The sequence below is a fragment of the Lutjanus erythropterus genome, chromosome 17, assembly GCF_056507025.1.
Source record: "Lutjanus erythropterus isolate fLutEry1 chromosome 17, fLutEry1.hap2, whole genome shotgun sequence".
Taxonomy (NCBI): domain Eukaryota; kingdom Metazoa; phylum Chordata; class Actinopteri; order Lutjaniformes; family Lutjanidae; genus Lutjanus; species Lutjanus erythropterus.
The window spans coordinates 11,853,773-11,871,465 of record NC_139333.1 but is presented as its reverse complement, the minus strand read 5'-3'; the positions used below and the strand labels follow the sequence as shown (position 1 = coordinate 11,871,465).

The 17,693-nt window shown below is 40.2% G+C and overlaps 1 protein-coding gene across 2 annotated transcripts in view; it reads right to left on the bottom strand.

Annotated features, from left to right (window-relative positions):
- Positions 1–17,693, bottom strand: part of itga3b (integrin, alpha 3b) — a 37,040-nt gene that overhangs the window by 7,122 nt on the left and 12,225 nt on the right. For both annotated transcript variants that reach the window (XR_014772170.1, XM_084740719.1), the window contains exons 2-20: positions 11,097–11,224; positions 10,137–10,219; positions 9,172–9,421; positions 8,862–8,960; positions 7,557–7,761; positions 6,274–6,467; positions 5,131–5,219; positions 4,902–5,038; positions 4,657–4,743; positions 4,501–4,568; positions 4,092–4,234; positions 3,736–3,882; positions 3,525–3,622; positions 2,091–2,259; positions 1,860–1,934; positions 1,679–1,758; positions 1,177–1,254; positions 937–1,039; positions 460–636 (exon numbers count right to left, since the gene is read on the bottom strand). Coding sequence is in view for 1 of the 2 variants with exons in the window: in XM_084740719.1 (XP_084596845.1) it covers positions 460–636; positions 937–1,039; positions 1,177–1,254; positions 1,679–1,758; positions 1,860–1,934; positions 2,091–2,259; positions 3,525–3,622; positions 3,736–3,882; positions 4,092–4,234; positions 4,501–4,568; positions 4,657–4,743; positions 4,902–5,038; positions 5,131–5,219; positions 6,274–6,467; positions 7,557–7,761; positions 8,862–8,960; positions 9,172–9,421; positions 10,137–10,219; positions 11,097–11,224 (2,410 nt within the window). In the remaining variant the exon portion in view is untranslated. The remainder of the gene's footprint in view (positions 1–459; positions 637–936; positions 1,040–1,176; positions 1,255–1,678; positions 1,759–1,859; positions 1,935–2,090; positions 2,260–3,524; positions 3,623–3,735; positions 3,883–4,091; positions 4,235–4,500; positions 4,569–4,656; positions 4,744–4,901; positions 5,039–5,130; positions 5,220–6,273; positions 6,468–7,556; positions 7,762–8,861; positions 8,961–9,171; positions 9,422–10,136; positions 10,220–11,096; positions 11,225–17,693) is intronic.

The following is a 17,693-nucleotide window of genomic DNA, read 5'->3' as shown; positions in this document are numbered from 1 at the left end:
CAACATGAACCTTGCATTTATGCACGCATTGTCGGAAAAATAGACTAGAAGTTTAAATAAGAGTCAGGTTGCAGTTATGCCTGTGAGATACAGCTGAGATACAAGTATGTGAGTAGAAAACACTTGACATTTTTGGGGTGGACAGGAATGATTGAAACGTCTTTGCAATATTGGGGCAGTGACCCCTTGGAGCCCCTACCAACGAACCCTAGATGTTTTCAGAGGACGCTGAATCACTTGTACTCTTTGTGTATTTTTTTGTAATCTGTACCTTCACTATGTTTTCACTTTTATCTCAACCTCTATCTGGAGTCTTTCAAAGTGTCCAAGATATGTGGGCAGAAACTTGACCATGTGAGGGAAGGTGACAGTAATAAAATAATCTTGAATTGGCTCTTGAGGAAAATGAGCAAACAGTATTCTGCCTCTATACCAAAGCCTAAAAAAACAGAGCCTCACAGTTAGGTTGAGCAGGTTGACAACTTCTCCAGGAGGGTTACATTCCATCTCTGATTCTCCTGAAACAACGATCTTTGTCAGGTACAGCAGCCACTTGCCGTTGGGCACTTCAAAGGGCCATTCGAACTCCACAGCCAGGGTCCCCATGTTTCCCAGAGGCTGTCCCCTCATGTTCACCTAGTGGTGGAAAACGTCAGCACTAACGTCAGTAGAAATCAAACACATGGTGTGAAATAACAGTCTTGACTGTGACTTTGTAATTCCTAAATAGTATCCACCCCTGGTCCTGCTTACACCACAAACCATAGCTCACATAACAATCCCTGCCCCGCGCAATATTAAACTTCTGAAGAATAAAAGTTTAGGCTTCAAAGACAGGGTGGGGATGAGGGAAATGTGGGTGAGGAGCACACACATTGTAGATGCAATATACAATCCTGGAGGTCCAATATAGTCTGAGCGGTGGAGGTGACTCACATTGAAGGTGAACTCCACCAGACTGCCCACGTCACTGGTGTTGACCATGGCTGACTCGCCCATCACAGTCCCACCGAACTGTGTTTGCACCAACGGCTTCGCTCTGGACAGGGTGAGAGTTAGAAATGATTGTGCACTATGAGGACGATAACGTGAGGTGACATTAAGTGTTTCAGTATCCACGGCCTTTCTGTGCTCTTTACTGTGTGTCGTCATGACTTGTTAGGTAATGGGACTCACATGGAGAAGGAGGGGAGGATGGTGTTTTCAATCAGCAGGCCCACAGGCACAGGCTTCAGGTCAGACTGCTCACTAAGACTGAAGACACAACATTATTGCAGCAGTGTGTGACAGTGTATTATTAAGTGATTATTTTAGAGCCTCAATAACCACTGATAATTACAAGGCGACTTTAAATGTGGTAGATGTCACAAACTGTACAAAAACTAGAAATAACATGTTCTTTATTAGACAGTGAGGAATAAAACGCTTTAGTTTACAATACAGATCTGTTGTAATGTGTCCCTAATTACCCTCTAGTGAAATCTGTCTAATAAAGAACATATTTCTTTTCTAATTTTTGTCTTATTTGATATATAGCCATATAGATATGGCTTGTTATGTCTTATTAATGCACTGTAAAATAATGTGTGGCCATAAATTAATTACTGTGGAATCACAACTGGGACCCAAGCCTTCGATATAAATGAAATACAATGATACATCGATATTAAGCACTTACGTGGATAGAAGCAGCTCAGACTCAATCTCTTCTGTGTACAGATTGATCCCTGATGTCTCAAACTTGATGACAAGTGACACCTGATAATGAAAGCAAGCGAATGAGAGTGACAAACCCATCTCAGCAGAGGTAAAAAGTCCAAATCTATGAGAGAAAACCAATGATAATTATTCAAACTTGCCTGTTCACGGCCTCTGAGTGGATTCCCCAGCTCACAGATCACTGTGTCGTCCAAACTGCATTGTACATCATGGTCCTGGACACACAGTCAATGTAAAATTAGCAGTTCAAGTGACAGGAGACACACATTTATCACAAGCACAAAGGGAAAGTTAACTAACACATAGCATGAGTAAATAATTAATAATGGACATTTTTTTTTAAGTCATCTGCTGCCCTCTGGTGGACATACCGTCGATCTGACACCAGAGTATCTGAGTGCATCAGGGATGGTGATGTTGAGCATGGCCTGGTGGGCGTCTTCAGCCAGCTTCCCCTGCTCAGGGTAGTTGGTCACATTCACCCTCAGCCTTAGTATCTTCATATTGCTGTTGAACTGTAGTACCTGGAGTTTGCCCTGCCTGCACACAGGGATACATGGACATTATGTATTATTGTGCTGTCTTATAGTTATTTTTTTCAGTCATTATTTTTGGCTGATTCATATACAAGTATTTCCTTCCTAATTTATATCCAGGTATTGCTTTTTGACAGTGCTAATTAGGGCTACAACTGATGATTATTTTCACAGTCAATTAATTGCTAGATTATTTTCTCAATTAATCAGTTAATAGTTGTTTGCCAATAAAATGTCAGAAAATGGTATAAAATGTTGATCAATGTTTTCCAAAGCCCAAAGTCACATCCTCAAATTTCTTATTTTGCCCACAACCCAAAACTATTCAGTTTACTGTCACACAGGAGTAAAGAAACCAGAAAATTTAAGGAGCTTGAATAAGTGAATTTGATTTTTTTTTCTTAAAGAGCTACTCAAACCAATTAATCAATTATTAAGGCAACTGGTGATTAATTAAATAATCAATTAATAATTGATTAATTATTGCAACTTTAGTGCTAATGCTAAAATTATTGTATGAAAAAATTGTGATTGGTACACCTTAAAAAAGGGAAAATTTAATTAAAACCCACTATATATTGGCATTAAAGGAACAGTTTGACATTTTGAGAGTAAGATGAGAAGTTCAAAACCACTCTCATGTCTGTAGGCTAGATATGAAGCAGTCGGGAGACAGTAGTTTAGCTTAGCATAAAGTCTGGAAACAGAGGGAAATAGCTTGTCTGGCTCTATCCAAACGTAACTGTATGGATTAAGAAAATAAGCTGTAACTTCAAGTTTAGTCGTCTTTCCAGCGATGCTATAATGCTTAATAATTGTTTCCTTTGCCGCTTGGCTGATGTCAAGTTAGCATAGAGGACAAGACAATTGATACCCTTGTCATGTTTGAATGCTAAATATGAAGCTAAAGTCAGCAGCCATTTAGTTTAGCATAAAAACAGAGGTTAAACAGCTAGTCCGGCACAGTTCAAAAGTATATTGTCCTGTAATTTGTGAGATTCAGTGAAGTTTGTATACAGATTTTGCTTTTGTTGGAAGGGCCAGAGCTGCTAAGCTGCATTAGCTGCTAAGCTAATGCTAACCAGCTGTTGCCAGTAGCGTCACATTAGAGTGGTCTTCTAACTTTTGGCAATAAGGCAAAAAACTATTTTTCCCCAAATGTTGAGCCATGCTTTTACATGTCAGCGATGTGTGATATTTGCATTCTGTAGCAGCTTTAAAAACACTTATCAGTCAAAGAGGGCTTCATTATTCAGAAGTGTGTTTCACCTGGGGTAAGGCTTATCCTTGTCGTCAACAAACTCGGCTTTCACCTGCAGATTACTGCTACATTTGTTGTCTGAGCCACACTCCTTCTGAAAGTTAATCTGCAGAAAATGGAAAAAAATAATTTCACCTTACACCACAGACTCTCACATATACACGTGTTTCACACTGTGTAGCTGTTTAATGTCTGAGCTTTGACTGCTCAGCTCCATACCTCAGTTCTTTCAGTGAGCTTCTGCTCCTGGCTGAGAATCGGGAAGAAGTCCAGGTTCTGCAAGGAACGTCTGGATTTAGGTTTTTGTTCATGTAAGGACATGTTGAGGGAGAAGACCACCGGCTCCAGTTTGTCCCTCACAGGTTCCTGTAGAATCATCCAAGAAACTTATATCAGTCTTAATAAGCACACAGTTTTTGGGTAATAGCACTTACTTAAATAAAAGAAATTAAATGATCATAGCAGTAAATAAAACACATTAACAATGCATAAATACACATAGAATTAATAAATATATATATACACACACAAACACACACACACACAATATGCTGTATTTGTATTTAAAAACTTACCATTACAATGAGTTTCAGTTTTTGACATTTGTTTTTGGAAGATGGCACAGTGAGGAGGCCGGTGTATGTGTCATCTTTATCCAGAAAACGAACACGAGGGCTTCTTCTTCTCTCTGCGTCAGCCTCCACTGTGTACTTCACCGCTTTACAAAGCAGAAACATACAGTACATCATGGAGCACTGCAGCAGCTTCATGTGTTTTATAATAATACAGCAGTTTTAGGCAACACAAAGGACAAACTGCAAGTCAGCAGCAGCAAAATTTGAAACTATAAATACAGTAGACTCAAAATTTGCAGCCTTTATTTTATGCAATTTGAAATGATCATTCATTTACACATTACACGGGTGTTCACTGAAAATACCAGTAATTTCAATCAGTAATTAAAGTAAAGTAAAGACAACTTACTGATGTTTTTCTTGAAGTCCTTGTTTCCGGTGCTCAGTGTAAAAGACACACACAGAGATGCTGTAATGCTGTAAAAGACAAAGAAAACTTTATCTGTTTTCAAATTTGATTGAAGAAGCCAGTTTCAGAATTAGATATTCAAAGGAGACACCTCACCATGGTGTATTTTGCAGACAGTTATTAGGATCCACAATGTTTGGCCCGACAGTGAAGGTTTTAGTTAAGTGGACAACAGGTCGAGCCCTGGCAACAAATAAAATAAAGCGAGTCAAACTGCACCCAAGTGATATTGTGGTATAAAAGCAGTACACATACATATCATTTACAATTGAGACATACACCCTGCAATTGCAACAAAAGTTTTCACCCAGGAGTGGCATGTTCCTGTCTCTTATTTCTACCTGAGCAGGGCCAGACGATCGTCCAGAGAGCCGACTACAATGTCAGGGTAATTGTTGTCATCCATGTCCATCCCTCCATTGATGGAGTAGCCGAAGCTCTGAAATCCTCCATTTGCCACTGACCTACCCTCAATCACCTGCAGAGGGCAGCACATGGGAGATCAATACAATAAATCTGGGTCCCTTCAGATTATCTGATGTACATCAGTGACATAAAGTCAAATGTTACCTGACTTGGCTTTTGGGAGATTCCCTTTTTACTTCCCATCCATATGTAGACCCTCCCAGTGTCGTGGAACGGAGCTCCCACTGCAAAGTCTGAAGAGTGACAATGGAGTGAAATATTGAAAGGAAACAAAGGCGGGCTGATGGAAAGAAGTTAGGAGAGGTCTGTGCATGACATATATTATCCCTCTAGGTGGCAGCATAGTGCTACAAATTAAGGGTGGTTGCAGTATCATGTAGCTTTTAAGTTTTAAGGCCAAATTAGAATAAAGTACAGTGTTTCCCTGATGACAATTTCTTAACAACAATGAATAAAAAACTATCACACAAAGTCTTAATTGGGAATCTAATGCTTCGTCTCTACTTTGATACCTTTTCACAGCAGTACAGGTGAACTGTAAAAAAAAAAACATACAGAAATTTGGTTGAATCAACTAATCATTTCTCATTAACTCAACGGAAGTATGTTTAATTTTTTCAAGTTGATTGAACATGTATTTACTTTTAGAACATGAGTTAATCTACCTTCATTTTTAACTTGAAATGAGATGAATGTACTGACTGTACAGAGTTCAGTCAACTCATGAAATTAAATTTTTGAGGAAACATGATCAGCATGTTAGCAGACTTCACAGTATGCACTGTTTGAGATTTAAATTTCTCCTTACAGTTTGAAGTTTCCAAATGAGAAAATGCAAATGGAAAAATCAAATTTGTTTTTAATGTTCTTCATAGAGTTAATATCTGAAGCTTATGAAACATGTTTTCTCAAGTACAACTGAATTATTATCAAGTTTATTTGACTAGAAAAAGTTTGTTTTTAATCATTACAAAATTGCCTCCACTTTTCTTTTCAAATTTAGTTAATATAAAATCTTAAGGCAGCCCGGGCAGTAACCTTTTTAAGTTAAAACAAATAGTTTATTTACAGTGTAGTGCACCAGCTGTCATATACAGAGGTATGCACTGGGAGAGGAAAAATAATGGAAACACTTCATGAAATGGACTTAAACTAGAAGTACCTACATTATCATTTTCAAATTACATGATCAAATTTTGTGAACTGGGTGAAATTATTATACTTTTTTGGAGCTGTGTGTTCAACTTCAATTTCATTCATCTCCCCTCAGTACGCTCAGAGCCATACCTTGGAATCCATCTTGGTTGACATCACCGATGGGCGCCAATGCAAAGCCGAATCCAGAGCCTGATGGACCCTTCAGCACCACAGTGGCGACCTTTTGGAAAGATCCGTTTTCATTCATAAAGATGTACACTGCTCCTCCCTGATCCTTCATGCGGTCAAAGTAAAACGGGGCGCCCACGATCAGGTCATTCCAACTGTAATCAGCAAAGGAAATGTCCAAATATATTTTTTAATACATGCACAAAACACATCCCAAATATGACCAAACATTACTCATAATTCACTGACATTTTATACTTTTCTTCACAAAGGGGTATACTCCTTAAAATCCCACTGATAAGATTTCACTCTTGCATTAAAGGATCAGTGTGTAGGATTAAGTGGCATCAAGCAGTGAGCGTCACCTCGCATCACCTTGCATCACCTCGGATCACCCTAACCTTTCCAAGTATGTAAGAGAACTTATGGTGGCTGTGAAAAACATGAAAGGTCGGAGCCAGTGTTTGGTTTGTCTGCTCCAGGCTACTGTAGAAACATGGCGGTGCAACATGGTAAATTCTGTGGAAAAGAATCTGTGCCCTCTGTAGATATAAAAGGCTTTTCTTATTTTCAGGTGATCATACACTAATAAAAACATACTTATGGATACTTTTTCTGCCCTGTTATGCTAATAGATCCCTGTAAAAATCTGTAAAAACTCTGGTCCTTTAAGGGAGACACATGATTTCGCCATGATGTCATGATGAACACCTTATCTCAGCTGCTGAGAGGACAGGTTTTCTTCTCACATCTCAGCTTATACATACATCAGCGTCGTACATTCACCGCATAACACAGCAGATCATAGCTACAGAGCATCTGACCATGAGGCAGCTCAAAAGCACCAGACACAATGACAGACAAGACACAGACACAGACAACCCTAACACCTCTGCCTTTCTTCTTTTCCGTTTTAGCAGCTTGTGCTTGAAAGATGGCATTACATGGAAGATTATTTCTAAATGAACAGCCTGGCAACCATTTGTTTTGGTCCCCTGTAATAAAAGATGGACATTTTTTTGTTCATTTTGAGGACAGTGATTAGATTTTCATTAAAATGACTTCCAGTTTGAGGAGGAGGACATGAAAACGTGGAAAAGGGCACATTATGCTTTTGAACTTAATCCTTCTCTTTGTGATACCCAGCAGCAGTCTATTCAAGTGCACTGTGATGGGCCCTAAATGTACTCTGCAAGGAAGAAAAGGCTAAAGATAGTATTGATTTTCAGTGTGCAGAGACGTACTCGTCGTTGTTGAGGTCGGTGATAGCCAGGCTGTTCCCAAAGTACGAGCCCACTTGTTCCCCAGGGATGATGAGCGCCGGCTCTATGTTTTTGTCAGTCTTTGTCCCAAACATCACAGAGCCCTTGGACTCATCCCTGGGAGACCCTGTCACCACTGTGTAATCATTATGGCTCAGCAGCTTTTTCTCCTCGAGAACTGAATAACCTGCGGAAGAAAGCATTCGAGATTGACTGTGATCTGATCTTTGTAGAAGCAACACAGACCTTTTTTAATACCACAGATAAAATGGGATTTTATGTGATACAACTGACACTCTTCTGAAATAAAAAAAAATATCTTTAAAGGGACAGTTCACCCTAAAATCAAAAATACATATTCTTCCCAGTGTCGGTAGTGTTATTTATCCATCTAGATAGTTTTGGTGTGAGTTTCTGAGTTTTGGAGATGATGGCCGCCTTCTTTTAGATATAATGGAACTACATGGCACCTCGGCTTCTGGTGCTCCAAGTGCCGGAACAATACAAAACTCGGCAATGTCTTCTTTCCAGTTACTCAAGATAATCCACAGACCTTGTTGTGAGCAGTTTCATGTAAAAACTATTTACTTTCTACCAAACTACACCCACTAACTATATCACCATGCAGAGGGACGCATGCATCTACTCAAGGAGGGGAGGCTCATGCTTGTGACAGTGAGGGATGTACCATTCACTCTGAGCGCTACAAACCGAGTGCCATCTAGATCAATTCTATTCAAGAGAAGGCAGACATCGCTAATAGCTCCAAAACTCTGCAACTCAACAAAACAACATAGTTGCCTTCACTAGAACCTAATTTGTCATTATTTAGGTGCTTGAAAATTAGGTTGTAATAGAAAATATTAAATTATTGACCATTATTCACTGTCACCTCAATTATTTTACTCAACAGTTTTTTTGAGTTATATAACTCAAAGGTTCATCTAAGTAAGGAAAGTAAATTATCTCAACAAAATATTATTTCAAAACAGTTTTAATTGGGCTCAAAACTGAAAAATCTTTTGACACAAGTTGCTTTGAAATTTTGAGTTGAGTTTTTTTTTTTACAGTGCAGTACAGGTGAGAAGAAAATATGTCTGCTTTTTTTTATTTTAGGGGAACTGTCCCTTAAAAACATCATCTTGCTTGTTATGGTTCTTTTGCAATTCGAGCTGAAAGCTAGATGCTGATCTGACGGTTGGAGGGTTAAATGTCTTAAAAGCATGAACTTTTGTTCCCCAATGATTTTACACTTTCATATGATGTAAAAACATGCTATATATTTACCAATATAACTGTATCGTCTTTTCAGCTGTCCAAAGTCTTTTCCTACAGAGTCCCAGGCATTGGCTGGATCTGGATCTCTCCATGTTACGTGAACATTCCCTTTAGAACAAAGCAGAATTAGACAACAAAGTTGTGTCTGCTACGTGCACAATGAACAGGTTTCCCAGACAGAGAATAATCCCAGTGTTCGACTAACACTAGACTTTAGCAGACTTGCACAGGGTTTAATCCCCGTCTGTGAAACCAGCCCATTATTTCAACGTTAAGGAACAAAACACACTCTTTTTGCCGTTAACTCCTCAGTATCCACCTTGCCACATGTAGCTGCCTGCAGCACCGATATAGACGTCATTGTCTGTCATGCCAGCTGAGATGCCCATGCTGCACATGCCCTCCTGCTCCATCTCGTTCCATGGGTTGCAGACTTCATAGCTGTAAGTCTGCCAGTCATCGTTCTGGTCAAAGGACAGGTCGTTGCTCCTGACGTAGCACTTTCCTATCATCTTCCGCTGCTCCTCTGTGCTGCCTTGGATGATCTTCACATAGCGATGCCCGCATGCCTGAACAACAAAGGACAGCAGAATATTGTGGTATCATTGCTCTGACTTACAATGTGTCAAATCTGGCAGCCTCCTCTGATAATGTACTCATACTGAGATTAAATGAGGGCTAATAATACAAAAGAATCTGTCCTAAATTCTGCTGTACAGTGGATATTAAAAATTAACAATAAACAAATCCTATAATCCTATAAAGTAAATTAAATGCCATGAAATTAAAGAAAAACGGCACAGAATTTTCTGCAGAACAGCAGCAGCTGTGTTGTCTCTTTTTGCATTACAAACCTCAAACCATTTTTGCATGAATGCAAGTAAAATTCGCTGTGGTCATAAATAGATTGAGGCAGTCATTTTGCTGAAGAACCTAAAGGCCTCTTGCAGTTTTTCCTACGGTATTCATATTTATAATTCAAGAGGATTTCCTAACAGGGGAAGGGAAAAAATCCTCTATTAATCATATTAAGAAGAAAAACTATTACTCTACTTGGCATTTCCTACCTGACAGTCTCATTCTCCCTTGGGTGTGTGCATGCTGAGTGTAACATCCGTTTACTGTATGTGTTGCAACAAGCACACTGAATCATCTATGACACTGAATACTAAATCATGAATGGTTTTATTTCGCTCTGTATCCCCTCTGTGCTACAATAAATGTTAGCCGATGCAGTGCCACAGGTGGCACTGACTAATAGAGTAAAACCGGATTTCAGCTCACCAGCACGCGTCCCGCCGGCTGGTCTCTCTGAGTGGCCACTGTCACACCCAGCCACATGCCCTCCACCATCTCAGTTGGGTCAGCTGTGGATGGATCATATGGGTTGGGTCAGACCTTATTTTTAAAAGGCTGCTATAATGCAAACAAAGTGTAAAATAATGCAGTTTAATTCACCTACATTATTTTAATTTTTGGTCTTTTATGTTAAAAATTTAAAACCCAGTTCTGACTATTCTTCTTTTAACAAACAAACCAGCTGACAGTCCATGGTTAGCCATGTCCAATCATCCCTTATGTAGAAGAAAAAACATTCAACATGACTGTGGTGATAAAAGTCACAGGAAAACCAACCCAAACAGCACAGCGTCATCCAGCCTGGATCATGCCCTGACAGATACTAACCACAAGAACAGTCACTCCAGCCTCAACATCAGAAGTGATGAGGAATCCTTTTATTATGGTTCTTACTTTTAGCCTCCGGGGGAACAATTCACCTCCAGGTAGGAGAGCGCTAAGTCTATCGGTTTAATAACCTTCAATTAAGAAAGGATGCGCCGTCAGAGTTTCATATCCTGGAGCTCCAGTGTCTAGGTGCAGCACATGATCATGAATATTACAGAACATGCCAGGGATTAGCCTCTGAGATTGTTTGACACGCTAGTTATGTCCACAGTGAATAAAGAGGAAGCTGCTCATTATCATTTGCAGGTTATTATTTACAGCTGCTCACGTAGCAACCAGGGAAATCCTCTACAGTATAAACATTAAAGGGGAAACTCGAGCGATTTTACACCTAAAGGTCAGTTGACAGACAGGGTTTTTTGTTGACTATATAGTGACCTCACTATATACTCACTCAAATCACTAAGTGGATCTTCACAGAAACTGTTATAATACAGAAACTCTGCATCGCTCTGGTAAAGACCAGAAGGACGAATCACTTCTGAGTTATCTGCTTACTTGTGCTGACGAGGTCCATTCTGGAGCAGTCAGTGGTGTCTGTTGTAATGGGACAAGAGTAGACAGCACCTGTTTCATTGACATTTTGTAGAGATAAGGCTTTCTCCTTGGGTGCTCCTGCAAGAAGACTGCACACACACACAGACAGACAGAAAGAAAGACAGATTATTAGATTAGGTACTGCATATCAGAGCTTTGTCATGGTGTTAGACAATACAACGCACAGACAGTAGCAGCAACACAAAAAACGATTTCACAGATAATCCCTCTAGTCTAAACACAGACAGGCTTAAGTTGTAGTACATTTGAATATATTGCTTCCATCCTTTTACAGAATTGTAGAATATTCTGCCCCAGTAAAGTTAACGTAATTTTTAACACTCAGCGTTTATTCGGCTTCACGCGCACACACAAAGACTGAACCAGTTCACGTGACCTGCGAATTAAAAAGTGGAAAGAGTGAAGCCGTCAGAGCATGACCCTGTGACAAGTCCGGGCACCAAACACCCCCACAAAGACACACAAATGAGCTCTGTGGTGATGGACCTGATCTTTTTGTCCACTCACCCAGACACACCCTACATCAGCACCTTTTAACACACCACAGAACTTTGAAGTAGAGGGATTACTCCCTCTACGAGGCTCTGCGCTGGGACACACTATTTACTGTCAGCACAAGATTTATTAGCTCCACTTTGTAGGCGGGAGGTGCCAACAGTCTTGTTTACAGTGTGTGTGACACTTGGCCTGCTTTACTATATGGACAACAAAAGCATAGTAGTATAGTTAACATGCAGAATTTAAAGGGGACACATTATAATCATGACCAGCTCTATATTTTTTTATTTTGGGATTCCATTAGATTACCTTCGCAGGATTCACAGTTAAAAAACATCCTTCATCTGATACAAGCAATTTTAGCTCCTGTCTCTTTAAGGCAGCCCTCCTTAAAAGTCTACTTTCTTCTGATTGTCCAACTGCTCCGAAGCCTGACGAGGGCCATGACCAACACAGGAACAGGAACAACACAGAGCGAAGTGATGGGCGCCAGACGTCAGTGATTACTGTACAAAAACACAACTTTATTCACTGATTTAGATGAAACTGGATTATATTTCATGGAAGAAATATTTTCTGGTCTTCCCTGTGGTGTCATCTGGTTGCGCTGCCTCAATTTTAGAGAGTTACCTAATCTACAGACAGTTTTATTTGGTGTTATTCACTCAAAGGTCTGGCTATGCAAGACTACTAGCAATAATGGGCACTGAATGTAATTATTTTACTGTCCGACAACAAATGAGACATTTGAATTCACTGATTTTGATGGAACTGGATCATATTTTACAGAGAAAGTATTTTCTGGTCTTCTGTTGTCCTCCAGACGATCTGCCTCAGCTTACAGTAATTTATGGATTTTCCTGATGGAAAAAGGTTCACTCCTAACTGTTAGTCAGCCGTGCAGCTGATTCTGCCCAGACTGGCACTGGCACTTTCTGTGAGCCATTCTGAACACAAACATAATCCTGAGCAGAGCATTCAAATGAAGACAGTCTGAGTGGGTGGGCTTGTGGTTCTGTGCTGTGAGCAGATGAACATATAAAGAAATACACAACGACTTGATGTCAACTTACTGAAAGTAAAAAACAAAACAAAACATTGCATTCAGAGCAGTCTGCTCTGCTTTTACATATGATTACCTCTTTATTTTGAAACTTTAAATAGGAGCATCCAGTATGTGGCAGAAAATAGCAGAAAATAAAAGAATCCCCCTTTAAGCTTCCTTTCAGTCAAACTGAGTGTTCATTCTTCGCTGGTTGGATGCTGACATGTTTGTGGCTGCGGTGAACAGTGGAAAGTGGAAAATGTTGAGTCAAGCTGTTAGTCAAGCCTGTGGTCATATTAACTGCAAGGGCAGCTACTTCCCTCACACACACTGATAAGTAAGAATAAATACAGATAATAGATGTAGAATTAAATATACACCTTTACAGTAAGGTCATTGTGCCTTCAAATCAAAATGTCTATAATGAGTCAACCCTTCATTGTTCCAACTTGTGAATACATCATTATGTTCCCACAGGTAAAACATGACGGACAGATGAGTCATACTAACAGTAGGCGAATGTAATAAAGTACATCTTAAAAAGTACTCAAGTACTGTCCTTATGTACAAATTCGAGGTACTCAAGGAACTTGAGTGTTGCAACTTTATACTTCTACTCCACTACATCAGAGAGGCAAATATTCTTCTTTTTACTCCATTTGTCTGATCATTCATAGCCTTCCTGTCCAGTCTGTGATTTTTAACATGAATGTTTCTGATAATCTGAAGGATGAGGTGTTCATTCATAGGTTGGGAAAGTTCGCCTCCCTCTTATTGAAGTCTAAGGATTACCATGAAAGATATTTTATAGATTTTGTAAAATATTGCTGCCTGCTCACACATCACTCACAGGTGCAGTGGGTTTTCACACAGTGAACCGGCGTACCAGGCTCTACCACTCCACCGCAGCCTTCTGTATTTATACACAGCCATACATAGAAAAAATGCCCCCATATATTCTTGCAATCTAATCATGAGAACATCTCAAGGGCCCAGACAAAAATATTTTCTCTTTGATGAGTCACTTGAACATGAACAGACTCAGAAATTTTGTCTTCTCATAAAGATCAGTCATGAGAGTTTGTTTCCGCTGATGACCTTATATCAAATTACCCCATTACCAGTTTGAAACTTGACCATCTGGAAGATGAGAAAATGTCTTGTCTTAGTTCAGGAGTTGTGGCATAAATTTTACCCTTATCTAGTCTCATTGAAAAGTAATTTGGACCACATTGCCTCTTCTGCTTTTACAATGTAACATCCCTAAACTCTACACTGAATATTTTCCACTTATGCATGAAAAACACATCCTCCAGCCACATCTGCATCATTTGAAACAGAAAGGTGCAATTACCCCTTCTTTCTGCTACCAGATGGGCATTATCAGCAATGAATCAATTATCTTGCCACTGTGATGACAACCAGGAAGAGCCAAAATGCTCTCTGAGGGCCCGGAGGTTGCAGTGAACTGGGAGGAAGAGGCCTTGGTTCAGGTAATCATTCAGTAATGTAGACAGCATCTGAGATTCCACAGAGGTCTGCAGGAGTGAGTGGGGCTGACGTGCCACAGAGTCCCACTGTGAGTGTGGAGGCCCATTCTGTAATCTACAGTGTGAGTGTACACATGTGTGCTCCTGTACTACAGAAAGTGTAAGGAGGTGTGTGTTTTCTGCATACACAACACACCTTTCTGCTTTTACAGCCATTAAATCAGAAGTCACAGCCACCCAAAATGCTTTTCAGCTGTAAACGGCAGAGAGTGTCTCAAAACACCACGGTCTCAAATCATTTACAAAGACCAGAAAGAAATGGGTCAACCCAGAGAAGACTGTTATAAAACGCTTAGAGGCCACTTTGTGTGAACTTTGCTCACACTGCAAGAAATTATGAAGAACTGGGGCACAGAGTCCAGTGTTAATCACTAATGCTTTAAGGAAGCTTGGGCAACCTTGGCTGGCAGACTGTTTGCTGCAGTAACCAGGAGGGAAAGACTTGTCTCATGTCTCATCAGAGCCATGTGGGTCACCTGTGTTTATTGTGGAAATTCAACTCTGCTGATTGATGCCATCAGGTTTGACATACAGTGAAGACACATTAACACTAAGAAGCCAGTATTATAATGTAATTCATGAAGGTGACACTTAAATTACAGAAAAAATTTCCTGCTAGGCGTAATAAATTTTTATGCCTCCACAACTTTGACAGCCATGGCTGAACACATTATCATGAATTTCTTCGTTTGGCACAAATGTCCACTTGGCTTCAGGGATGAACTGATTTGATTTTGGTGGTTCGAGGTCAAAGGTCAAGCTCACTGTGACCTGAGGTTCCTCCCATTCTCATGAGCATGATATCTCAGGAATGCCTCAAGGAAATTTCTTCAAATTTGCCACAAATATCAACTTGGACTCAAGGATGAACTGATAGGGATTTGGTGGTGGTTCTCAGGAAGTGACATATGCGCCGAGCAAAAGATACTACTGTTAATTTACAGAAAAGTATGCTGAACGATAGTACACTCTTTGTGTATATAATGCATAGAATGCGATTTTGGACACAGTGATAGTCTGGTGCATAATCTACTATAACGTGTTGTTTTTACATTTCAGTTTTTGTACAGATTAGGACAAGCTGTGTCCCCCCTTTTCCCAGTCTTTGTAGCTGTATCATTCATATCTTGTGTACAGACATAAAAATGGCATTTGATCTGACTCTCTGCAAGAGACTGATAATGTGTATTTCCTAAAATTCTTTAGTATTACTTTAAATATGTACCCTGAAATAGCCTACACCGTCCTTGGTTTGATAACGACTGGAAGATTACGCTCTTCAAATATGCAACAGCAAGCCAGCTAGACCAAACAATATTTCTAGACTACCCTTCATATCAGGTGAAAACCTAATAACCTCAACTTTATCACTTCATGCAAGAGGACTTAAAAGGATTTCTGACGTCTTCTCAACTCCTTCATAAAAATCACCAAACCCTGAGTTACACAGCGCTGACTCGGCCATGACAACACACCTCATATCCTGTCCTGTTCCAGCTGCAACAATGTGTGCTCTCCTCCTATCTCCCTCCCTGCTCATCACCTCCTCATAAACAGGCTGTCAAGGGCCCAGGGAGGGGAAGGGAAGAGGGGCAACCGGCAGCCGCATTCCTACTCTGAGGACATGTTGGAATTTGCCCCCTCTGCCTAACAAGTGATCCCAGCGGCTGGCTAAACCAAACATTTACTGTGGCAAACACACCCAGCCAAGGTGAGCATCACTGCATTCTTGCCATGTGGGAGTGAGAAACTCTCAGAAGAAGAACGGCGTTGGGTGAACTACTGGATATTCATATCAACAGTGTTTCGTTAAACAAACAGGGGTCAGCTTAATCATCACTGCCCACCAGAGCTCCTGACAGCAACCGAAAAGATGGAGGTTGGGGGGAGAGGTGTTGAAAAAGCAGGGGAGTGATGGAAGGGAGGAGTGGCTAGGAAAAAGAATGAGAGAAAAAAAGAGGAAACATGACAAGGTCTAGTCAGTTTGGTAAATAGAAATCTGTCCATAAGACACTCAACACAACACATGTAGTTCTCTGGTAGTTAATTAAAATGAAGCCATCGTCTCTCAGGCTCCCACCCCCCTAAAACTGACTCGTCCTGACTCAGAATATCATCAACAGCACTAAAACCAATAAAAACCAACTTTATTAAACATGACTAAACCCTTCTGGATGATATGTTTTCTCCATCTCATGGGCTTTCGCAAGACTAACGAGTAGAGACAATGTGCAGGGCCATCAGTGTGTTTCCAGAGAAGCAAAATGTTAACAGAACATTTATCTTCATCTGGGTGCAGTCTGAACAGGATTGTGATGAGCTACATGATATATGCAACTGGCACGCAGCTCTTCACCCTAATTTCAAAAGGTATAAATATTTAAAAATGGGTGCAAGTGAGAGAAAGTGGGTGACAAAGAGACCAAGAGGGAATTTTCTGCTTCTGGTTCTCTGTGGACAGTGTGCATTACTTTATGTGTGTATTTTTAGCACTGATATGCAGCTCTACAGCTCACCCTGTTGGTCAGTCAGTACACAGAGGCTTCCCCACAATTTAGCATCCATAGTGTTCACCTTAGAAATCTGAAATTTGGCAAATGTTTGGAAATTTGGATGTGTGAAGGTATGTGTTTGTGTTCATGTGTGGCAGAGGGAGTGGCCTATAACACAAAAGTTCATAACTTCTAAATAGGTTCATGTAATATAAGCAAACTTTGTAGAAAGACACACACAGATATACTGTTTTTATAAAATTAGCAGATATATGTGTGTTTTGTAAACATGGCTAAATCCACGATTTACCCTTTTCCCATTGCTAGTAGATGAAGTGCCCTTCTGTTTATCTCTGATCAGAGCTGGAATTGATAGATACCTGCGATTACTGCAGACTCATTTGAAGGGGACTGAATACCAGTTGTACCCTTTCCCACTGAAGACAAAAGCCAGATGTTAGTGGGTTTTTTGTCCAGTGTAAAAAATGTAAAGGAGGCCACAGAGAGACATACACATACACGCAACTACAGCTTTCTATGAGGCTACACTTTGTCCTGGAGGTCAAATGTTGTGTGAATGTACTAACATGGATGCACTGTAGGTGTATATGTGTTTGCAGCTATTGGGAATTGTATTGCTTTGAGGGCATGCTTAAATTTCATAGCTGCTGCGAGCGTGTTTGAGTATGTCAGCCTTGCACAAGTGATGGATCACTCTTCCAGGTAAGACTCAGGACAACTTGTTTGTCACAGGGTGCGGCTGTGGCCCTCAGGGTGAAGAAAAAGAAAAACCCTCAGCTTTATGTTGGAGAACCTCAGGGCCTGTTTTTTTTTTCGCTATCAGCCACGCAAATATTTTAAGAACCACTGATAAAGATGTAAGGACTCATATCACATTTTTGATCTTTCTACCAGTTTCACTCCTTCTTCTATAACACTGTATGGAAGAGTA